The sequence below is a fragment of the Heteronotia binoei genome, chromosome 2, assembly GCF_032191835.1.
Source record: "Heteronotia binoei isolate CCM8104 ecotype False Entrance Well chromosome 2, APGP_CSIRO_Hbin_v1, whole genome shotgun sequence".
In the NCBI taxonomy this organism is placed as follows: domain Eukaryota; kingdom Metazoa; phylum Chordata; class Lepidosauria; order Squamata; family Gekkonidae; genus Heteronotia; species Heteronotia binoei.
Genome location: NC_083224.1, coordinates 49031791 through 49056991, shown reverse-complemented (window position 1 = coordinate 49056991; position 25201 = coordinate 49031791). Strand labels below are relative to the sequence as shown.

Below are 25201 nucleotides of genomic sequence, written 5' to 3'. Positions count from 1 at the left end.
CTCACTGCATTGTACTGATGATCATGCTTCTTATTCATCAGCACTTAGCACTACGGAAAAAAAAATGCCATAGAAATATTGCAGGAACAATTTAGGCTGATTTCATTGTTTCCTATTATCAGCACCTTTTATTTGAATGCCACTTCAAAGGATATGAGTATCAAGAAAAGGCTTGCTGCTGCCTTCGTCTCCATGTTTTTTAATCTAGTCACTTTCCAGAGTTATCGCCGGAGCAGTAAGAACAAGACTTTCAGGTACTGTGCTCCACTTGGAGCTGGGAGATAAGAGAAAAAATCCATTTGGAAAATGGCCACCTCTTTCTGCCAAACTATCTTATAGCAAAAATAAAAATAAAAAGCTGCAAAACGCTGTTCCTGTCTTTGGTGATATTGATTGGAGCATTAAGTGTTTGAAAAGGAGATTTCCCTCTATGATGTTTTTGTTACAGCTTCAGGGGATTTTATCTCAAGATCACCTAATATTTCACTAATGCACAGTGATGCTGCCCATCTGCTGGTTTTGAAACACGGAATGAAACTGTATTAATTGAATCATCAATATAGTACAACCTTGTTTCATCAGACACCTTGGGGGGCCATAAATATAACTCCAGTAGAGTCAAGTCTACAATGCAGATGGGGAGAAGGATACATAAAACATATTGATAATTTTCACAGGAGGCATAAATCACTCTAGGGATATATAGCTATTGAACTACAGAAAAGCCTGACAGATGAGGATAGCCAGAAGGATCTACAGAACTATGACTGCATAACATGGCAAGTCTTTAATATGAGAAGAAGAAGAGGAAGGAGGAGGAGGAGGAGTTTACAATCTCCTTCACTTCCTCTCCTCACAACAGACACCCTGTGAGGTAGGTGGGACTTAGCTCTTTCGAGAACTGGTCACCCAGCTGGCTGCATGTGTCGGAGTGAGGAATCAAACTTGGTTTTCCCAGATTAGAGTCTATGAACTTAACCACTACACCAAACTGACTTTCATTTGGTCCGCTTCAGTGTTAAAAGGGCATAGAAATACAATGTAGCTCGTTAGGAGAAGAATTACAGCTAACCATAGGTTGCTTGCTCTATAATATTAGTATTGATGCAACAGATAATGATTTCCATCTGCCAAGCTGGATTCAAGTTTAAATAACTCCTTTCTGTCAACACTTCCTTCATCTTTTCGTAGAAAAAGGGATCTAGCCCTATATTTGATAAAATTATTACAATATCAAGTCTTTCTTTCAAGATGGGAATACACTAGGTTGCCAGATTGCTTCTGTTGACCGTCACCTCTCCAAGTGGCAGCTAGGCTTTCCAATCCCCAGGTCCCAGCGGGGGAGCCCCCATTTTTACAGGCTTCCCCCTGCCCTCAGCCAGCTGGCCGGTGGGGGAAGCCCCGCCCCCACAGTCACCATGTACTTTTAGAGCTCCAGCAGGTTTAGAAACCTGCAAATAGGTCCGTTTTTAAAATGTGTGCCTTTAAAGCTGAGCAGGCAGCAGGAAACAGAAAGCACTTCACGGGAAAGGGTCAGTAACAGTTTCATCAGAGAACAGCCCCTCCCTTTGTTTTGCTTTGGTTTTCAGAGCAAGTAAAGTTATGCAGGAACCAGACCCAATAAGTGTTTGTGTGTGAGAGAGAGGGAGGGGGCAGGGGATTCCCTGGTTTGGAGGCCCTCCCGCACTTTAGAAAGCAGGGAGGGGGATGTCTACTGGGCACCCTGTGGAGAGCAAGTTTGGTGTAGTGGTTAAGTGTGCAGACTCTTATCTGGGAGAACCGGGTTTGATTCCCCACTCCTTCACTTGCACCTGCTGGCATGGTCTTGGGTCAGCCATAGCTCTGGCAGAGGTTGTCCTTGAAAGGGCAGCTGCTGAGAGAGTCCTCTCAGCCCCACCCACCTCACAGGTTGTCTGTTGTGCGGGAGGAAGGTAAAGGAGATTGTGAGCCAGTCTGAGACTCTTCAGAGTGGAGGGCGGGATATAAATCCAATATCTTCTTCTATTATTCCCTATGGAGAACGATTCCCACAGGGAATAATGGGGAATTGATCTGCTGGTATCAGGGGTTCTGGGGGGGGGGGCTGTGTTTTGAGGTAGAGGCACCAAATTTTCAGTATAGCATCTAGTGCCTCTCCCCAAAATGCCCCCAAGTTTTGAAACAATTGGACCAGGGGGTCCAATTTTATTTATTTATTTTATTTACATTAGACTTTTATCCCGCCCTCTCCGCAAGCAGACTCAGGGCGGCTTACAACAGTCGTTTACACGATTTAAAACAATAAGTCAAAAAATCTATAAAACATTAATACAATTAAAATTTAAAAACTATTCCACGGTGCTGTACCATTACTATGTTGGCGGTTCTGCTTTTCAGATGGTTGGTCACCGGGAACTCTAGCTGATGTCTGGTGGCAGCTCTCTCTCAGTTTAAGCATTGAAGGCCTGTCGAAACAATTCGGTCTTACAGGCCCTGCGGAATGTAGGAAGGTCCCGCAGGGCCCTTATGACCTCCGGGAGAGCATTCTATAACTCTGGTACTGCCACCGAGAAGGCCCTGGCTCATGTCAAATGCAACCTGGCCTCCTTTGGTCCAGGGGTGGACAGCAGATTTTTTGTCCCTGAACGCAGTGCTCTCTGGGGATATGGGGAAAGGCGGGCCCGCAGATAAACAGGTCCCTGACCATAAAGGGCTTTAAAGGTCAATAACAACACCTTGAAATGGATTTGGAACACAATAGGTAACCAGTGCAACTCTTTCAGCACTGGTTGAATATGCTCCCATCGAGGGAGCCTCATTAACAGCCGTGCCACAGCGTTCTGTACTAACTGTAGTTTCCGAGTCAGCATCAAGGGTAGCCCCATGTAGAGAGCATTACAGTGATCTATTCTTGAGGTGACTGTAGCATGGATCACCATTACTAAGTCATTGTGCTCCAGAAAAGGAGCCAGCTGCAGCACCCGCCGAAGATGAAAAAGGCGGATCCCATAGTGGCTGCTACCTGGGACTCCATCGTAAGGGAGGACTCAAGAAGCATGCCCAAGCTCTTGACCTTAGGGGCCGGTATCAATGGCACCCCATCTAGAGCCGACAGCTGTAAGTATTTATATGCCCCAAAAGAAGGTGCCCCTATCCTTCATTATTTTCTATGGAAGGAAGGCATTTAAAAAGGTGTGCTGTCCCTTTAAATGTGATGGCCAGAACTGCCTTAGAGTTCAGTTATGCTTATCACACCCTTGTTCCTGGCTCCACCCCCAAAGTCTCCTGGCTCCACTCTCAAAAAAACCAAACATGCAGTATTCTCTGTAATTTTTTTAAAAAGCTGATCTCTTATTGGCATACATATGAAAGCAAGCTCTACAAGATCAAAATACTGCACACTTTCTTCAACAGACTTTAGACGCATTCAAATGTTGTTGTTAGACTGGATCTTGCTTTTGATAGAGGGTTCAGACCCAAATAAGAATAACTATGTTAAAAAGAGTACCACTAATATACCTTTCCCAGTTACTGAGTAATTCCCACATTTAGTAAGCATTATCTGATTATGTTTAAGAGAAAGATTATGACACCCTCCTTTACATCCTGATTTGTTAGTTGCTGTTTCTGTTGGAAGGACCCCCAAGACGGCCAGTCACCTCTTCTATGAGTGTAAGTATACCTTCTATCCTAGGTTAGCCTAGCTGGATACCTCCAGCGAGTCCCCTTCATTTGGTCAGCAGAAAAGACCTGTGCAAAGCTTACCAGTTAATACAGTTTAAATCGTACGAACATAAGAGAAGCCATGTTAGATCAGGCCAATGGCCTATCCAGTCCAACACTCTGTGTCACTCAGTGGCCAAAAAAATTATATATGTATGTATGTATACACACACACACACTGTGGCTAATAGCCACTGATGGACCTCTGCTCCATATTTTTATCTAAACCCCTCTTGAAGGTGGCTATGCTTGAGGCCGCCACCACCTCCTGTGGCAGTGAATTCCACATGTTAATCACCCTTTGGGTGAAGAAGTACTTCCTTTTATCCATTTTAACCTGTCTGCTCAGCAATTTCATCGAATGCCCATGAGTTCTTGTATTGTGAGAAAGGGAGAAAAGTACTTCTTTCTCTACTTTCTCCATCCCATGCATTATCTTGTAAACCTCTATCATGTCACCCCACAGTCGACGTTTCTCCAAGCTAAAGAGCCCCAAGCGTTTCAACCTTTCTTCATAGGGAAAGTGTTCCAGCCCTTTAATCATTCCAGTTGCCCTTTTCTGGACTTTCTCCAATGCTATAATATCCTTTTTGAGGTGCGGCGACCAGAACTGCACACAGTACTCCAAATGAGACCGCACCATCGATTTATACAGGGGCATTATGATACTGGCTGATTTGTTTTCAATTCCCTTCCTAATAATTCCCAGCGTGGCGTTGGCATTTTTTTATTGCAAACGCACACTGTCTTGACATTTTCAGTGAGTTATCTACCACGACCCCAAGATCTCTCTCTTGGTCAGTCTCTGCCAGTTCACACCCCATTAACTTGTATTTGTAGCTGGGATTCTTGGCCCCGATGTGCATTACTTTGCACTTGGCCACATTGAACCGCATCTGCCACGTTGACACCCACTCACCCAGCCTCAACAATCTTTGCATACTACCTAATATGTTTATTTTATCAGTTGTGCTTATTTTAGGCATGGACAACTGATTGACAATCAGTTTTCCAAATATGCTTTTGACTCTAAAAATCAACTATTTGGGGGATAGCTGAGATTGAGACTGTAGCGTTGGGCAAGGTTCCCGGACCAACCCAGCCTTCACCTGAAATATAATTAGCTCTAGTAGAGAAAATAAGACGACATGCACAACCATGGCCTGAAGCATTCATACTGGTGCTGAGGAATGTGCTGATGGAGAAAAAAATTGGGTTTGACTGAATGGACTCAAAAGGAGGCAAATAACAGCTAATTTATTCTTAGAAGTTTAGGGCTTTATTTGATTAGTCATGACTACACAAAAGCATCTATCCCTGCATAAGTTCAAGATATGACACTTGAATAAAGCAAAAATTACAACACTACAGCAAAGTTTTAAAAATCCAATTATTGATTAACTATTCAATAGTGCAACAAAAGAGAACCAATCAGACAACACCATCCACTTCCCCTTTCAAAACCCTTATGACATTTTCTTAAAACCTCTCAAGAATACCACTAAATTGTTTGCCTCACACTTAGTTGTTTTTCTTGCTTAATTTTTGCAGGCAAAGTGTTATTACTGCTGACAAGCTTATTTTAACCCCTTAGCTAAGTAGGGTATGGATTAAAAAACAACAACATTCTTTTCCTAACTTGGCAACTCCCTTGATATTTAGACACTTAAACGTGCAGTTAGTACATTTATCTTACTGCTTTCTTCAGCATTCTAATATGGCTGGGCTCTGACCTTTTCTCCTTGACATTTCTCCTTCAGTGCTCTGAACTCTTGATTTTGAGCCTACCTCACAGGGTTGTTATGAAGATAAAATGGAGAATCAGATAACTTTGTAAGCCACTTTGGGTCCCCGTGCCCCATGGCACAGTGTGTTAAAGCTGCAGTACTGCAGTCCTAAGCTCTGCTCACGACCTGAGTTTGATTCCCGGTGGAAACTGAGTTTTCAGGTAGCCAGCTTGAGATTGATTCAGCCTTCCATCCTTCCGAGGTTGGTAAAATGAGTAACCTGATTGCTGGGGGAAAAGCGTAGATGACTGGGGAAGACAATGGCAAACCACCCCGTAAAAAAGTCTGTCGTGAAAACGTTATGAAAGCAACATCACCCCAGAGTCGGAAACGACTGCTGCTTGCACAGGGGACCTTTCCTTTTTCTTTCCTTGGGTCCCCAGTGAGGACAAATGATGCAATATAAAGTAAAATACTATGTTCATCTGCATGTTTATCAGGCAAAGCTTCTCAAGCCAACTACGTACACATAATAGCATTATCAATCTGTCCCTTAGTTCAGAGGTTTATCCAGGGGGGGATTAAAAGAGGTCATGGTAATACTGCTCTTAAAGAAAACATTATTGGACCCTATGGATCCTGCCAATTACCACTCAATCTCAAATTTTTCATTCCTGGGTAAAGTAATTGAGAGAACAGTGGTGGAACCACTCCAGAGTTTCCTGGAAGACACGTCAGTCCTAGACCTATTCCAATACAGTTTCTGTCCTGGCCATGGAATGTAGATGGCTCTGGTCACCCTCACAGATGATCTTCATAGACAGCTGTATCAAGGAGTGTTGGTGCAGCTGTTACTATTAGATCTGTTATGAGCATTTGACACATTCAACCACTATCTGTTGACCCACTGCCTTGCCAATGAAGGAGTTTGTCATTTCCTCAGGGTTGGGGATGCCAGAAGAGAGGGTGTCACCCAAACACATGCTTTGTGTGTAGGGACCTTCAGGGAGTAATCCTCTATCCAATGTTGTTTAACATCTATATGCACTTCCTCGCCCAGTTGGTATGGAGTTTCGGGCTGGGTTGTCAGCAATATGCAGATGACACTCAGCTGTATCTGTTGATGGATGAACAGACAGACACCACTGGATGCCATGGCTGGATGGTTGAAACAGGGCTGGCTGAGATTGAACGCATCAAAGACAGAGGTTCTGTGACTGGGTAAAGAGGACTCAAGATTGAGGTGCGAACTCCTGACTCTTGACAATGTAAAAAAAAAGTCCATTAACCTATCAAGACTGCACCCTCAATTAGTAGGGGACATGGTGGACCTAGCACTAGTCTGAGTTCTTTCTTTCTTTCTTTCTTTCTTTCTTTCTTTCTTTCTTTCTTTCTTTCTTTCTTTCTTTCTTTCTTTCTTTCTTTCTTTCTTTCTTTCTTTCTTTCTTTCTTCCTTCCTTCCTTCCCTCCCTCCCTCCCTCCCTCCCTCCCTCACTACAAGTGTTGAAAGTGATAAAATCTACCATGGCCAATGCACTTATAAATGCTTTACTACATGACAAAACAGAAATGCAATCTTGGGTCTTATATTAAACATCTATTTTGTAGTTGTCAACCAGGTCTTAAGTGCAGACTATTCTGTATTGTACAGTAAAATCTCTGGCATCATTAAGTTTCAAAATCATTCTGATTTCCACTAGAGTAGTTTAAAACAATCCTTTACAAAATGGGTTTGTGCCCCAGGCAACAGGATTTGACAGTGACTTGGTCACTGGAAGGATAAAGAGAAGATTTGACTGGCAGGTTCTCAGATAATGAGTCTGTTGGGATGTTTGAATTCCTTGTCTCACATTAAACCTGCAACTATAATAGATGATTTCTCCCACTTCCCCTTATGCCTGGTATGAATGACTGCTCATTGTGGTATAACAAAAGATCAAACACCTGCATGCTACCAATACATCTAGAATGAGATGCATATTTAGTTATGTCATATGATAACTGAACACATGAACAGACCAGGCCTGTAGCTACAAGGGGGCCTGGGGGACACAGCCTACCAACTTCTGGGCAAGGCCTCCTGACTGGAGGCCCCAAGCAGCCCCCAGGGCCTCTGCCATGGTTCTGGGGGCTGCCGTTGGTCCCGTGAGCATTTGGCAGGTGAGGGCAGAAGCAGTTCCAGCCTCCTGCTGGAGTTAAAGGGCCCCAGATCAACTGTTTCACTGGCCCTTTAACTAGCACAGGGGCTGGGGCTGCTTCTGCCTCCAGCCCTGTGCACTATTTTAATGGTGGGGAAGGAAGATAGGATGGTGGCGGGAAAAGCAGCAGGGAGAGGAGAGGAGGGAAGGGAAGCTCTTCCTTGCCTGCCCCTCACCACCACCCTCCCTTCCCCGCCATTAAAATAGCACTGCGGGGCTGGAGGCAGAAGCAGCCCCAGCCCCCATGCTAGTTAAAGGGCCCATGAAACAGCTGATCATCAGGCCCTTTAACTGGTGGGGAGGTGGGGGGCTGCTTCTGCCCTGATCACCAGCTTCTCCTGGCCTCTTTCCCAGTTTCCCTCCCTTCCTTCCAAACCCCGATCGCTGCCTTCTTCCCACCTCCTTCCCCTCCCTCCCAGTCCCAGCCCCAGCCCTGATCGCTGGCTTCACTTGGCCTCTTTCTCTCCCTTCCTCCCAAGCCCCGATCGCCACCTTCTCCCAGCCTCCTTCCCCATCCCAGCCCCGATCTCCCTTCCAAGCCCTGATCGCCACCTTCTCCCTGCCTCCTCCCCCTCCCTCCCTCACAATCCCAGCCCCAGCCCCAATCGCCGGCTTCTCCTGGCCTCTTTCCCTCCCTTCCAAGCCCCGATCGCCGCCTTCTCCCCGCCTCCTTACCCTCCCTCCCAGTCCCAGCCCCAATCCGGCTTCTTCTGGCCTCTTTCCCTCCCTTCCAGCCCTGATTGCCACCTTTTTTAGTTTAGTTTAGTTTATTTATGATTTATATCCCGCCCTTCCCACCATGGTGGCTCAGGGCGGCTCATAGCACATAAAATCTAACATAAAAATATTAAGTTTAAACATTTTACACAGTTAAAAACATTAAAAACATAGCAGAAATCTAATAGAACTATACTCATTTTCCTATGCCGGTTAGTTATAAGCCTCCTTCCCTTCTCTCCCAGCCCCGACCATTGCCCATTCTCCTGCCTGTCACTCTCATCGCCACCCTCCCTTCCTTGTAGAGGATGGGTGGAGGGGAGAGAGAGGGAGAACAACTAGAGGAAAGGTCATATGGGGTGCTGGGGGGGCATCAGTGCCCCCCAAAAATGTAAATGTCCCTCGATCTTCCAAATCCTGGCTACGGCCCTGGAACAGACCTTATACTGAATCAGACCACAGATCCACTGAGGTCAATATTGCCTACTCAGATTGGCAACAGCTCTCCTTGATCTCAAGCAAAGGTTGTTCATATTTTCTCCTACCTGGAGATGTTGGGGACTGAACCTGGGGCCTTCTGCATGCCAAGAAGAGGCTCTGCCACTGAGCCACAACTCTTCCCATCACTGAACAACACAGGATCATTTCTTCATTTCAAATCTTTTAAGTTTTCATGTAGATACATTTGATATAAATCATAAAATAAATAAATAAATATATATATCCTAATACACAACACAGAAATTACTTGAACAAATGTTGAACAATCTAACTAAATGATATGATCAACCTAGAAGAAATGATGAACAGAGCGCGTTGCTGAGGTAGTTCAGAAAACGGTGGAAATCTACACTAGTGGTCTTACCATCAGAAACTGAAAACAAGGTATTGAATGCATTTATTAACTATTATGCCCAGGAAGGGTTATTTCTGAATGATGGAAAATCTACAGTAATGATGTTCTAAAAAGGGTCTTGAATTAGACAGAGGACTTGAACCATCATCAGGGGCAAAACTGAGCAGGTAGCCCTTTACTGGAAGTTACTTTTAGCCAAAATCTCAACTTGGAAAGCTCATGCTGAGTCAATTAAAGAAACTGCTTTTAGAAAAAAGCTCTTTCAAGGGTGTGAAATTCAAAAGGAGGACAGTAAATCCATGCAGCTATTGGGACTTGTAATGCCAAGATACTTCCTCATGTTTTGTTTGAAGTAGGCATTTGGATAAATGCCATCTCTGAGTCTACAGATCATCTAGTCCTTCAGTTTCTTAACAAATGGGATACCTAGTTGTGTTGCAGGAACTATGCTCAAAGTAGAATTTGTACAACACTCATTGGAGCCCAGGGCTTGGATTGGTGGCTTCAATTTAAGACTGAAAATTATTTTCTCAGTGTCCAGTGCCCAGTGGTTCCCTTTTGGGAAGACACCTTTAGTCATGCTTGGGAAAGATATGTAGTTCATAGACTTGTGGCCCTTGGCCTTTCCATTATTACAGCTGGGAATATGAGCTATCAGAAAGCACTGAAGATGATCAGGAAGAGGATAATTCACCTTGATCTTGCTTGTTTTCATACTTGCCAGAATGAATGTTCCGCAACTGCAGAACTGAGAGTGCACTTTACTAAAATTCCATTTCCATAATATATATATTTTTGGGGGTTGTGTGTCTGGTGCAATAGAAACTATAGACCATCTTATACTATTTTGTGATCACTATGACATTTATATATTCCTCACTGTCAAATGGAACGGGCTGGAGCAGAATGGCTGTAGGAGAATAACCTGATTTTGTTTTTAATTAGGGCATGTGGCTCAGTGACAGAGCATAGGACAGGAAAGGGGGAGGGGGAGGAGGGAAGGAGGGAAGGAAGGAAGGAAGGAAGGAAGGAAGGAAGGAAGGAAGGAAGGAAGGAAGGAAGGAAGGAAGGAAGGAAGGAAGGAAGGAAGGAAGGAAGGAAGGAAGGAAGGAAGGAAGGAAGGGTTTATTCTGAATACAGACCATGCTGCATCTCTATACACCTTCTTACCTAGGAGAATACAGCTTCTTCTACCTCTAAACCCCTGGGCGCCCAGCTTATCCCTAGGTGACTAGAAATTCTTGTCCTCTCAAAAACTCCACTAAAGAGGTCCAATAAATGGATGTTCAAGCTATGGAACTCTAGCCCATAATTTTCTCAGCAACATCAGAGCAGCCCAGCCAATTGCTAGGGAGAACCCATAGCATGATAACTGCCAAGTTTTTATTTCAAAATTCCTGTGACATTTGGTTGGCAGCTCAGCAAAACTGCTAATTCCCCCCTAATTCCCCCAAATGTAACTCAGATTTCTATAATATTTCTTCTTAAATGGTATCAGCAGGGGTGGGAAATTCTGCCTTAAGAAACAGGATCATAATGCCAAAGAACAACAATTAAAAATGTTATGAAATAGCTTATTATATATGCTGTGGTCAGAGACTCCTCCTATGTGTCCCAGCACAATAGGACATGTCTGATGGTTCTTCCATGGCTTGAAGGCACAATTAAAACACACAAACACAAACAACAACAAAAATTATGTCCATGGAACCTTTTATCTGATCTTAACTCCTTCAGCTATAAGATACCACAACTCCTGAGGACTTTATCAAAGGCAATCTAAGAATCAAATCAAAACTCCAGGCCTAAGTCATTATCTTTCCATACATGCATTCCCTAAAGACCAAAATACATGATCTAGACTACCAAGTATTCCCCTCCTCTTTTAGTGACAAAGAAGATATCACCAGACCAACGTCATTATAGTAGAAATACTGCAAGTTTGCGCAAGTCATCGGAGTAGTGCTCAGCAATATATTTTCTGCTATACATAAATATTTTTAGCATATTTCACATCATTTAAAAACCCTTTTCAATATATTTCAATTCATCCAGAACATTTGGGGTCAGACAGAGCACAACGTTAAAAATAAATGTCATGAAATACACATGTGTTAGAACAGCAGGAAAGATTATCATGAGAAACATTCTACAATCAAGGAAAAAAAATAACCACATATATAATTAACTGCATGTAACGGTTCACCAACAAAGAAAAGTGAGAGCCAAAATCATGATAGCCTCTACTATAACATCCTTATGTTTCTATCAAACTCACCCACAACTTTTTAAAATAGAGGTAGCTTACCTGCACATTTTGTTCTTGTTGTCAGTGGAGGCCCAGGAGGCCCTGTCCCACCATCTCCAGGACGGGTAAGAAGAACTCTGATCTCATATTCCACATCTGGGTCTAGATGCCATAACTTGTAATTTGGCGAGTCAACAATATGAGTTTCAGCCCAATTCCCATTGGTTGTACGGTATTCCACTTCTTTTAGAATTATTGGACCATCTCCAATGATGGAGTTGGCATTTGGTTTGATCCACAGATAGGTAGCTCCAACTGCTAGAAGCTCTGGAGGTGCAATAGGAGTGGGAGGTTCTGCAAACAAAAAAGGAGATACCCATGAATGCTGTTAACATCTGATGAGGATTATTTTTACAGGAACACTGGACCAAGCTGAGATAATACTGAGATTACTGACTATGATGCAAACCACAGAAAGTTCATCTAAATGTCCCACAGTTATCAAATAAATAAATACTGCTTTATTTTTTAGGAGGACCTTTCATGTGGGGAAGCAGAATTGTTCCTTATTGTTGGAAAATTACAAGCTTCTCCTTAACACTTATAAAATTGTGAATTCATCTTGTGACACTTGTAAGAGCTATTTATTCATTTTTATTCAAATGCAGAAAGGCTGTAAACTCCATCTGGAAACTATTTTTTTTTTTTTTACAAACCATCTCTTTTGTGCTGAAAAGAAAGGCTTTGAATAAGAAAGGACTTATTAAAGGCTGGTTTGTTTGATTTTTGCTCACAACAAGTGCACAAACTACTACAAGCCTGAAACATATCTAGAAAACCAACTGAATTGAATGCCCTTTTAATTTCTGTCACTTTTCATTAGTTGTCATTGTTAGCCTTTTCATTAATTAATTAATCATTCATGATTCAATGTGTTTGTTTCCTCCATGCCTAAATACAAATCTTGTATAAGCCATTTATAACCATGCACTAATTTTAAATAGGGCAAATCTGGCACACCAAAACAGAAAATGGTACTGAAATAAAGACACATGGGTTCAATTTGCACAAGGGGTAAGCAAAATTGTAATAGGATTTCTGGAGTCAAACTAATAAAGCTGGGAACTTCAGTAGCACCCCTTGATTTAAAAAAAACCATAGTTTCACAAGAAACACTCCTCCCCCAAAACAAGAAATATGATCAACATGTTTGCTATGAACAATTCCCATTCCTAGAGGGCACATTAGGAGGAGGAGGAATGTGCTTAAAGTAAAGAGTAAAAAGGTGAGCACTTCCTTTATAAGTTAGTATGGCATGACATAGAACAAGGTGCAGGCATCATATCTTGTGTTGAAATAATAAATTGGTGGTCCATATAGAATTGAATCATGGGCAGGAAAATGAGAACATCTGGTCCAGGATGGAAAGCCAAGTAGGAATTGTGATACGATTTAGTTGAATAATTTGAGAAATAAAAAATGGACTTTCCCCCCATAACTCATGAGATAGCAAAGGATGGAACCATATTTATTATTATTATCACCATCATTATCATCATCATTTATTATTATTATTATTATTTATATTCTGTCCATTCTCCCGTAGGGGCTCAGGGCGAAGCACAACATAAATAATAAAATCACAACAAAATCACAGCAACATAATAATAAAAAAGCCAATTACAATATTCAATACAACAGAATAGTCCAGCAGAACAATATGATAAGATGGTGTAGCAGGACAGTGCAGTAAATCAGCGCAGTAGGATAGTACAGTAGGGGAAGCCAACAGATCTAATCGATATTAAATTGTAACAGTCCCAGAAAATTTATATTTGACACAGCAGGTCCACACTGGTTTCATTTTTGTCCTCATATGACAAACTAGCAACTATAGAACTAGCATAGGTTTAACTCATGTGTGAAAATGAGATTTGATTGATCTAATCTTAAAAATGCTACTACTTGCATTTATTCAGTGACTGGAAAGTGGAACCAGAGGACTAGTACTTGAAAGTTCTCAATGCTTTTTGTCAGACCACATTCAGAAGTGGGCAGTGATTCTGAATCAGTAGCATACATTGACCAGCAAGGTTCCTCAGGCTTTGCATAATCACCCAGGTTTTTCCAATATCGCTGTAAGACTACTGAAAAAGATTATCTAAAACTTTGAAACTGGATGTAATTGATATGTGTTTGCATCAGCCTTATTTTCCTCTCTAGGTCAGTGTCTGTCTGCCATGCTCAAATGACTGTAGAAACTTAACTCAGATAAAGTGGAGCTGATGCTTACTGGTAAATCAGACATTCTGGAGGAAATTGGGTCTCTCTGTACAGGAACACATAAAGCCAAGGCTGCGGGAACTGCATTGGCTGCCAATAGTATTCCGGATTCGCTACAAGGTGCTGGTTATCACCTTTAAAGCCCTATATGGCCAAGGACCTGTCTACCTTAGGGGCCGTCTCTCCCCACATGTTCCCCAGAGGGTACTCAGATCCGGATCACAGAATTTATTGTCAATCCCTGGGCTGAGGGAAGCGAGACTGAAGGCTACCAGAGAAAGAGCCTTCTCAATTACGGCCCCCCACTGGTGGAACCAACTTCCAGAAGAAGTAAGGGCCTTGCGGAACCTTGTTCAGTTCTGCAAGGCCTGTAAAACAGCCCTATTTCGACTTGCCTTTAGCTGAATTATAATATAATGCAGATGCCCAACATCGCTGAACTTAATGAAATCAAAACTAGCACCAAAATTGTTTTATATCATTTTAAACTGTTTTAATATTATTTAATTAGTATTAATTAATTGTTAAAAAAATTAATTGTTTATCTACTGTTTTGTTTTAGTTTGACTGTTGTCAGCCAACCTGAGCCTGCTTCGGCGGGGAGGGCGGGATATAAATCTGAGAAATAAATAAATAAATTATATCACTGAAAAAGAATTGGTCAACAAATTTCAGAACTTTGTTGGATCTCAATCTTCCCTAAGGAAAAAAGGTTCCTATGCTTTTATAGCTTGTATAGTAATAATGTCCTGTTATAGGCTCATCGGATCAAGCCGCATTGATTCATACCAAGATAACCTCAAGCAAAATTCTATGTAGGACTGCCCAAGAAACTTCATTTGTTTTAATACTAACATGCTTTAGTGCTGTTTGATGTTTACCAGCTTGCATGCATGTCTACCCATCTCTCCCAGACTTTCGATTTATTAATGACATTTTCATCATCTGGGGGACATGTAAGAAAGGAGTTCTTCAGAAATTCCCCAGGACTTCAACAATTTTTTACTTGTGCATGAACCAGTCTATGAAACACCTACAATTTCTAGACACTACTGTTTAATTATTCAAGGGGTACATAGAAGAATGTGTGATGAAGTTACAACTGACTCATTGAAACCCCATCCACTGGGTGTTCCAGACAGGAGTTGTGCAGAGGTGGTTTGCTATTGTCTTTCTCTGTTTAACAATCCCAGTCTTCCTTGATGATCTCCCATCCACATATGGCCAGCCTTGGTTAGTTCTGAATCTCTGATGAGGTCAGAAAGGATAAACTGAACTATTTGGGCTGCTATATGTGCAACCTTATATCAAAAACTCACAAACCACCACACAAAATCCCATGCTTCTAATTACCACCTGAAACATATAAAACAATCAATTGTTTACAGCCTAATTCAATCAAACTCACATTTTAGAAGAACTGGAAAAGCTCTCCCAAACTACAATACACACAATTCTGATTCATTTTCCCCACATCTCTCATTAATGTAAGTGCATCTGACCACTGATATTCACATAGCATTCACCAGTCATGAAAATGATGTTCAATTTATGTTAACAACATGATAATTATGCAAAATGAGAGCAGGCTCTCCAAATCATGGAATAATTTTAATTTTATCTGTCAGATGTTAGACCAACTGCTCACCTCTTATTTAGAAAATCTTGTTTAATAATCAAGTATATTTTGTAATCAAGGTTGTTTTTAAGATGGAATATATTTTTAGATCTACTGATTTGAAGCAGTGTTGAACTTTAAAAAGAGAGAATTGGTAAGGCCAGAAATATATATGCCTGTTGAATAGCCTTCAGCGTATAACAGAGCTGTAATAGTTAAGAATGACATTACTCTTAAACCATATACCAATTAGTTAACTCCAGGTAAATTAAGAACAAAAAGTTTATGCCACTTTATATACATAAGCTCTCAGAAAAATGTGCATACTTCTTGTAAAGACCCTGAAAGATGTATATTAACATATTCAGAAAGCATGAAGAAGAAGAAGAAGATATTGGATTTATATCCCGCCCTCCACTCCGAAGAGTCTCAGAGCGGCTCACAATCTCCTTTACCTTCCTCCCCCACAACAAACACCCTGTGAGGTGGGTGGGGCTGGAGAGGGCTCTCACAGCAGCTGCCCTTTCAAGGACAACCTCTGCCAGAGCTATGGCTGACCCAAGGCCATGCCAGCAGGTGCAAGTGGAGGAGTGGGGAATCAATCCCGGTTCTCCCAGATAAGAGTCCGCACACTTAACCACTACACCAAACTAATGCTGTACATTAGTTCTGTGAATTAGTTCTGTGAAAAGTTAAGAACAAGGTAATAAAAACACATATCGCACACCTGTAAAACATATAGATGCTGCCCCATTGGTAGGGATGAACAGATATATCAATTTCATTTCTCTTTGATTATGTATGCTTATTCATTTATTTCAATCTATATTCTGCCCTTCCCACAAGCAGGCTCAGAGTAAATCACAAAATAAACACTAAAATACATTGTGTATAATAAATATATATATAAAACACTAAAAGCAACACATATTAAGAAAGAAAGCCACACTATTTGTTTATATGCATAATTTCCAAGCTGGTGACACTGGATCTCAAGGTCTTCTTTCACTGGGCCACATAAGATAGTGAGCTTCAGTAGGGGAGGTCATGAACCCATGAAACTGCCTTATAGGATGTCAAACCATCTCTCCTATTAAGAAAAGCCCTAAGGTATTGGTCATTAATCATCTCCCCTCCCTTTGGCTGAGCTGCCAGTCACTCAATCTCAATGGAGAGCAACCCTCCCCCCCAGCCCCAGGATAGACAAAGACTGAGCCATTGCTTCACAGAGGAGAGGAAGAAAGCCTTCCCTCGACTGACTGAGAGAAGGAGGAGAGGGGAAAAAGCCAGATAAAGCCTTCTCTCGATTGGCTGAGGGAAGAAGGAGAGGGGAAAGAGCCAGAGAAGGCTTTCTCTCAATTGGTTGAGGGCTTCTCTCCTCCCCCTGTGGGGAGGGAAACAGCCAGAGAGACAGGAGGGAATGATGTCCTGTGGCATCAGACCAATGATGTTTTATTTTAGGTATAAGCTTTTGTGTGCTTCCATACTTCTTCAGATACAGAGAGAGAAAGGGAAGGAGGAGGGAGGGGGAGGGAAAGTCAGAGAGAGAGAGAATCCTGTGTTTAAGACCAACAACATTAGGTTTTGTGTGCCTGCACACTTCTTCAGAGAGAGAGAGAAAGAAAGAGAGAGGAGTGGGGGGAGGGAAACAGCTAGAGAGATTTAAAAAAATGGAGTCCATGGTTTTAAGACTAATACAATTTTATTTCAGGAATAAGCTTTTGTGTGTCTGCACACTTCTTCAGAGAGGCAGAGACAGAAGAAGAGGGAGGAAAGAAAGTCAGAAAGAGCAAGCCAGAGAGAGAGACCTCTTTTGATTTCTTACAGATGGGGAGGGGGGAGAAACCTAACAGTATAGCTTGCATTCTTTATTAGTGGAAGGGAACAACAGTCCAGGAACACTTAATGACTAACAAAATTTGTGGCAGGGCATGAACTTTCATGAGTCATTGCTCACTTCTTCAGATATGGCTAGAATGTGAGTCCATCTGTCCTTCTTGGAGAGTGAAGTGATTACAGATGCCAAATGACAATAGCAGGCATTGGTAATGAGAGAAGAAACCTAGGTTTCAGTCTAATGCAGGAGAATGCATTGCCTTGAACTTCATTATCAGTTGCAATTCAGCATTTTAACTTTCACAGTTAAAATGAAAGTTAATCTCCCTTTGAAATTCCTTTGTAAGAGAACTGCTATTTTTAGGTCAGCAGCTGAATGTTCGGGAAGGTTAAAATGTTCCCCCATTTTTCCCCCAGTGTTTCTAATAGCAGTAGAGAAGAGCTGCCAGTGTGTTCTTGGTGCACAGAATGTCACAGTGGAGGTTTCAGACTCAAGCGGGAAGGTAGGTGTGTGTGGCTGGAAGAGATGATTGCTTAAAATGTGACTCCAAAAACAGTCTTCCAGTTAGGAACAGAATGCCCTCTTGAACAATTTTGTTTTGAACATTTTGTTAAATGACAGAAGCATGGGGGGCCTTCCCAAGAGCCTCAGGTCAGTGGTTCCATAATGTAGGATTGATCCACCACGGAGAATGCGTGTGGGCAGTTGCCAATTTTACCTGTTTGTAGACTGGCACATTCAGAAGGATTAGCTTGCATGAGTGCAGCAGCTGTCATGGCAGAGCATAGCAGGGGAGACGGTCCTGCAGGTATGTGGCTCCAGTGCCATTAAGGGCTTTGTTGGTGATAGAACCTTGAATGGGGCCTGGTAACTGATGGGTAACCAATGGAGGGTATGCAGAGTGAGAGTGATGTGCAAATGCTGCTTAGTACTTGGAAAGGGCCATGGCTCAGTGGTAGAACATCCGCATTTGGCATGCAGAAGGTCCCAGGTTCAATGCCTGGTGTATCCAGTTAAAGGACCAGACAGTAGATAAACTGCTGCCAGTCTGAGTAGACAACACTCACTTAGATGGGCCAACAGTCTGATTCAGTGTAGAGCAGTAGCATCCACCAATTGATGATGCAATATCAAGCCATGTGTGCAAGTCACACACACTCTCACGTGTGTGTCCTCACCCATCATGCCACTGGCAGGGAAGCCAATCTGGAAGGCCTCTGTTTGAGAATGGTCCCCATTAACTGATCTATGAAATACCCATATAAGGCAGCTTCACATGTACGCAATAGTATCTGAGCATTAGGTAGATCAGCCAGGGGGAAGCAGTGGGGAGCACCCATTGGGGGATTTCACATCAGTGCACCTGGAGGCTCATGTGGTGGCAGCCTTCTCTGCAGCCCAACAGGGCTGATCTTTGATGCTTCTTGGGATATGGGCAGGGAAGGAGGCCTGGGTTGCTTTCTAGAGCCTGCTGTATTTATCTCCATCATAAGCCTTATTCCTAGTTGGTCTATAAAGGGGTAACTGGAAAAAAGCCCAAAGGAAAAACCCCACAGACATAAATGCTCACTGGAAAAAAGCCCCCATGGAAACATGCACCCATGGAAAAATGCTCACATGGAAATAAGACCACACGGAAAAAAGCCCCCATGGAAAATATGTAAAGCACCATAGATGTTTATAATTGTGGATAACCATTAATAATATTTTATTGCTATTTTAGGATTAAAATAAGTCATATTCACATGCAACAAGAAGTGACCATTTTGTTATCAATGATCTTTATTAAGAAGGAAAAACAATAAAAAAGAAATTAAACTCTACATAGAAATATATATTTAAATAAAATTAAATACTTTAACTTTATTAATTTACAATTTGTCAAACTTTTTAATGTTAATATATAGTGGTACATCCAGTGACCATGACAAAGGAATATCTAACCCTAATAGTAAAAGAAACAATTATTTAACAACTCAGATATAATTCTTCATTGCAAATTAGCCAATCACTTTAAGCAACGAAATTTATCTCCCACTTGCTCATATTGTTGCACAGAAGTGACAACCATGTAATGTAGTGCCTCATATTTCCTCTTTTCTACCTCTAGGTGACCTGCCTGTGCATTAGCCAATGTTAGTTTGTGACAAGCCAGGTCCCTCTGCAGTCCATCAAATAGAGACCACACATTGGGATGACTGAAATGGAACAAGGAATTAAGAGCATTGTGCCCCCACAACAGTTTATCTGGAATCAATAGCTTCATTATTTCAGTCATTCCATTATAGGTGTCCACGTTCTTTTTTTTAAGTAAAATGTAAATACATGGTGGATATGAATTACCCAACTTGGCATGCCATGTGTACAGTTGGTAAAATGTATTTGGCACTTTATCACAGATGGCATCTTTGTTTAATTCAAGCATAAGATCTCTATCACCTAAAACCAGAATTCTGACTGGATTTTTCCACACCAGAATTGTAACGTATCAGTTGCCTATACTTTTCAGGAATGTCAAAATGTATGGTTTTTGGGTTAGGCAAATTACTGTCTGCTCTGTGATAGATTCTCTTTCTTAAATAGCAGAAGTGGTTAAAGCCTCATAGATCTAAGAAGCTAAGCAGGACTGACTCTGGCAAGTATTTGGGAAAAAAGAAATCAATAAACATAGTTGGAAGTAATAAAAAATGGTATAATGAAGAATTAATCCCCTGGTATCTCGGGCTTTTTTTTGGGGGGGGGGGCTGTGTTTTGAGGTAGGTGCACCAAATTTGCAGCATAACATCCAGTGCCTCTCCCCAAATACCCTCCAAGGCTCAAAAGGATTGGACCAGGAGGTCCAATTCTATGAGCCCCAAAAGAAGGTATCTCTATCCTTCATTATTTCCTATGGAGGGAAGGCATTTAAAAAGAGCATGGTCCCCCTTTAGATGTGACAGCCAGAACTCCCTTTGGAGTTCAATTGTGCTTGTCACAAGCTTGCTTCTGGCTCCACCCCCAAAGTTCCTAGATATTTCTTGAATTGGACTTGGCAACCCTATTCCCTATTCCATGGCAACCTTATTCCACAATTATAAACATCTATGGTGCTCTACATATTTTTCCATGGGTTTTTTTTTCCCATGTGGGCTTCTTTCCATGGGAGCTTCTTTCAGTATGGGCTTTTTTCCATGTGAGTTTATTTCCATGTTGGCATTTTTCCATGTGGGCATGTTTCCATGGGAGTTTTTCTGTGAGCATGTCTGTGGGGTTTTTTCTTTGGGCTTTTTTCCTAGAACCCTATAAAGGTCTACCCTGGCAGAACCCCCTCCAGGTTCACAGACAAGGTCTTTCACATAGCCCAGTACTTAAAAAAGAAAGAAAAAATCACTTGGAGATGCTGGAGATTAAACTGTAGACCTTCTGCATGCTTTGCCATCTATAGTGCTGGTTTGTCATTAGATTTCGTTTACCTCCATTTTGTCACTTTTTAAATTCGTTTATGCCATTTATACATATTCATTGATGATTTCAATGTGTAAAATCAGCATGAAGAGCTGGATCCCATAGATGAATTGCATTAGCAGAAACACTTTTCTTATGTAAAATGCTTCTCCATCATAAAGTTGTTTTGATTAACTGCAGAGCTCTTTAGTTTAAAGATCTGAAAGCCACTAGTACCAGGCGAGTCTAAATCTCTCTGAAGATATTGTTTTCCAATTAACAAAAAAAAATTAGGGCAGGGTGGTATCTACCTCTGCCACTTCTCCGTATTTCTGGTCCCCCTGTGACTGGCAAAGAAATGCTCGTCTTGGAATTGAGATGGAGGAGGAAAGAGAAAGCCCAACACTTCTCTTCTCACGCCAGGAAAGTCTATGTGCCTTGAGTTTGGGATCCAGGATCCTCTCACACAAAGAACTCAGCATGCCAATGAAGCATCAAAATTAATACAAAATTTAGAAAGTTATAAGAGGATATCATTTTTAAAAACTTTTTAAATTGAAGAATATACCTAAAGAATAATCAAAACAGTATGGTCTTTGCCAGCCATATATGGGCTATGTGTTCTCAACAGAAGGACACAAGATGCAATTGTGAAGCTGTACAGTTGTGAAGGTGGCTGATGCCCCCTCTTTTGTGCCAGGAAAAAGCTACCATATTCTGAACTAAGGGATTTTTAATGGAATCCATTACAAGAGAAAGGCATATTTCACTGATGGGTAAGAAAGGGAATGATCCAGCCAATAATAGCAGAAATCTATGGTTTACCAGCTTTTCCACTGGTAAAACAGGGAAGAAGAAGCCTCCCTAAAAGGCTATACTGGTGATCACGGGACCTGCATAGACTAAAGTAGTATAGGATGGGAGTTGTAATAAAGAGGGAGAGGGATTAAGTGAGATTAAAAGGGGGAGAGAAAAGGGGGGGAAAGTCAGGATCCAGTCCTCTCTTAGTTCACTTTAACAATTCTACCCTTACTTCCAAAATTAAAGAGATACAAGAATGGATGCTAGAACATGCTGACCAGTCAAACAGAAATATCTCCCTATAAAACATTTGGATTCCTGTCATAATGGAATATCTTGGCTGCTAGGAGGAATGTGTAGTCTCTAATTATAAACAGCTATGGAAAACTGCAGCTAGACATAAGTTTTAAACAGATGCTGAGTAATCCTGGGAATTAGCAATTCAGGCAAAATCAGAAAGAAAGAAAAATTACCCATAAATGCTTCTGAAAATGAGTCTAGATGGACATGTTTCATTTGATACAAAAGCATACAAGGGGTGCAACACTGAAAATGTCAATTGCAGCTTTAGAAACAGAAGCATTCTAACAAGCAGGTGCAAGTCCTCTACACATACACCTACAAATCTTCATTTTCTGAAAACCAAACTATCTCCACATGGCCATAAATCTAATGAATACCTGTAAGGCAGTGTTTCTCGTTTCCAGGGTCATGCCCTGGTACCGGGTCACGGAAGCCTCACTACCGGGTCACAAGAAAAACCAATGCTAGCCCTGTCCCCAGCAAAGCTAGCCCTGCCCCATCTCTGTGTTACATAAGAACATAAGAGAAGCCATGTTGGATCATGCCAATGGCCCATCCAGTCCAACACTCTGTGTCACTCAGTGGCCAATTTTATATATATTATTATCTGTATTATTTTATATATATTATTATCTGGAACGCAGTCAGGCTGGCCGTCCATTAGCAGCTAGAGCTGGGTGTCATCTGCATATTGATGACACCCAAGCCCATACCTCCGGGCAATCTGGGGGTATGGCGCATATAGATGTTAAATAGCATTGGGGAGAGAACTGCTCCCTGCGGCACCCCACAATCTAGTGTGTGCCTCTGGGACAGCTCACCCCCGATTGCCACCCTTTGTCCCCATCCCTTGAGGAAGGAGGAAAGCCATTGTAGGGCCAGCCTCTTAACCCCTATGTCGGCAAGGCGGCGGGTCAGTAGCTGATGGTCGACTGTATCGAATGTAGCCAACAAATCTAATAGCATCAGCGCCGCCACGCCGCCTCGGTCCAGATGCCGCTGGAGGTCATCTACCAAGGCGACCAGCACTGTCTCCGTCCCATGACCTGGGCGAAAGCCGGACTGCCAAGGGTCTAGGATGGAAGCGTCATCCAGAAAACCCTGCAACTGCAACGCCACTGCCCTCTCAATAATTTTACCAAGAAACGGTAAATTGGAGACTGGTTGGTAATTTGCCAATTTGGCTGGGTCTGCTATACTTTTTTTCAGGAGGGGGCGGACCTCCTCTTTCAAGGGTGTTGGAAAGCACCCCTCAGAGAGGGATCTATTTATGAAGTCTCATAAAGGACATCTAAGCTCCCTTTGGAGAGGAGCCAAGAGGGGCAAGGGTCCAAATCACAAGTTGTTGGGCGTGCAGAAGAGAGAATTCCGTCAACTTCCTCCAGGCTGAGTGGGTCGAAGCGATCCAGAACAAAATCAGAAGACAGGCACAGAGCCTCAAGTTCCTGTACTGTATCCAATGTGATAGGCAGGTCCTGGCGGAGTGACATGATTTGATATGCAAAGTATTTCGCAAAAGCCTCACAGCCTATCTCTAATTCTCTCACATTTGGTCTGCCTTGAGGTAGTGCAGTAAGATTTCCAATTATTCTAAACAATTGTGCTGGGCGCAAATTTGCAGACGCAATCCTGGCTGCAAAGTAAGCTTTCTTCGCGGCCTTGACTTCCATCTCATAAGACCTCATAAACGTTCTGTAGGATGTTCTCGTCACTTCGTCACGAGTATGCCGCCACTGCCTCTCTAGTCGTCTGAGCCCTTGTTTCAGCTGGCGTAACTCCAAGGTGTACCATGGAGCCAGCCTTACACGGGGGTGCAGAGGACGTCGAGGTGCAATCTCGTTGATTGCCCTGGATAGCCGGTTTTGCCAGGCCTCCACCAGGTCATCAAGGGAATCGCCAGGGGGCCAGGGATCCTGCAGGGCCATTTGGAACTGTTCCGGGTCTATTAGGCTCCACGGGCGAGCCAAAATAGGCTCTCCGCCCATACAGGGTTGAAGCGGTGTCTCCATACGGGCCTTGAGGGCTAGGTGATCTGACCATGGTACCGCTTCTACCGCGATATCGTTCACCAAAATCCCAGACGCAAAGATCAGGTCTAACATGTGTCCGGCCTGATGCGTGGGTGTCGTAACAAATTGAGAGAGTCCTAGAGTCGCCATGGACAACACCAGACCCATCGCCTGACTGGAGGCTGTGTCATCAGCATGGACATTGAAATCACCCAGGACCATAAGCCCTGGGTACTCCAACACCCAGCCCGCCACCACCTCCATCAGGGATGGTAAGGCGCTGGCTGGTGTGTTAGGCGGATGGTACACCAGCCAGATCACCAATCCCTCTCCGACATCCCATGCTAGACCAGCACATTCAATACCCTCGATCGTTGGGGCCGGGAGAGCCCGGAAGGAGTAACCCTCCCGTATGAATAACGCCACCCCTCCCCCCTCCCGCTAGTCTGCGATTGATGAAAGACCGAGTAGCCGCCAATATGCTCTTCTGCTTAACATCTGAGTCAGGTGAGTCTGTGAAAGTCCTGAAGACAATAAAAGGATGGATGAGGGGCAATAAACTGAAGCTCAGTCCAGACAAGACTGAGGTGTTGCTGGTCCATGATAAAGCTATACAAGGACTTGAGGATTCAGCCTGTCTTGAAGGAAATTGCATTCCCTCTGAAGGAACAGGGTTTTGGATGGTGGGTATTGGTGGATCTTGGTCTATAGTTGGAGGCCCAGATCTCCTCTTCAGTGGAAAGTATCTTTATCTTCTTCTGCAGATACTCTAGCATGATCTGGACACAGTGATCCATGCCTTGATTATATCCAGTTTAGATTACTGTGATGTTAATTGTAATTACAAAGGTTAATGGTTATTATCATTTATCTGGAAAAGAAGGCATTGAGATAGACCAGCACCCCAAGAACATCAATCAGGAGAAAGTATAGTCTATCAGTAAAGAGTGGAAACCTTTATGATATAATGTACAATTACATCATCCTTTAATTACTTCACAGAGAAAAGAAAATTCCAGCGACACCAGCATAATGATGCAAATTGAGAGTCCACCTACATAGCACAGATATAAATAGAGTTTCCTTCTTAAGACTTTCATTAGTTGCTTTTACAACAATGGACTGATTACTGATGATGACAATAACAAAATCTGGTGAAATGTCTATAGAGAGATGACTTTTTAAAATCAGCTACCAGTTTAGAAGCCCCAAAACTTTAGATAAAGATTATTGTTGTAATGTATGTTATACAGCACTGTCTTTGAACATGGTACAAAAACTTTAGCTTCTTCAAAATGTGGCAGCCGTCAGAAATATGATACAGGGATCATATTGTCCTCATGTTGAAAGATCTGCACTGGAAATGGAGATATTGAAGGGAGGGATTGTAGATGACAGTGTGACATCACTTGTGTGTGTGTTTTTTTCCCTCTAGAAGTGACATCAGTACTCTCTAGGAATTGGCAAAAGCTATGTTTT

The 25201-nt window shown here is 42.4% G+C and overlaps 1 protein-coding gene across 1 annotated transcript in view; it reads right to left on the bottom strand.

Moving 5' to 3' along the window:
- The window catches only part of PTPRT (protein tyrosine phosphatase receptor type T), a 1094059-nt gene that overhangs the window by 508073 nt on the left and 560785 nt on the right, over positions 1-25201 (bottom strand). The window contains exon 7 of the mRNA XM_060230934.1: positions 11509-11802. Coding sequence (XP_060086917.1) covers positions 11509-11802 — 294 coding nt within the window. The remainder of the gene's footprint in view (positions 1-11508; positions 11803-25201) is intronic.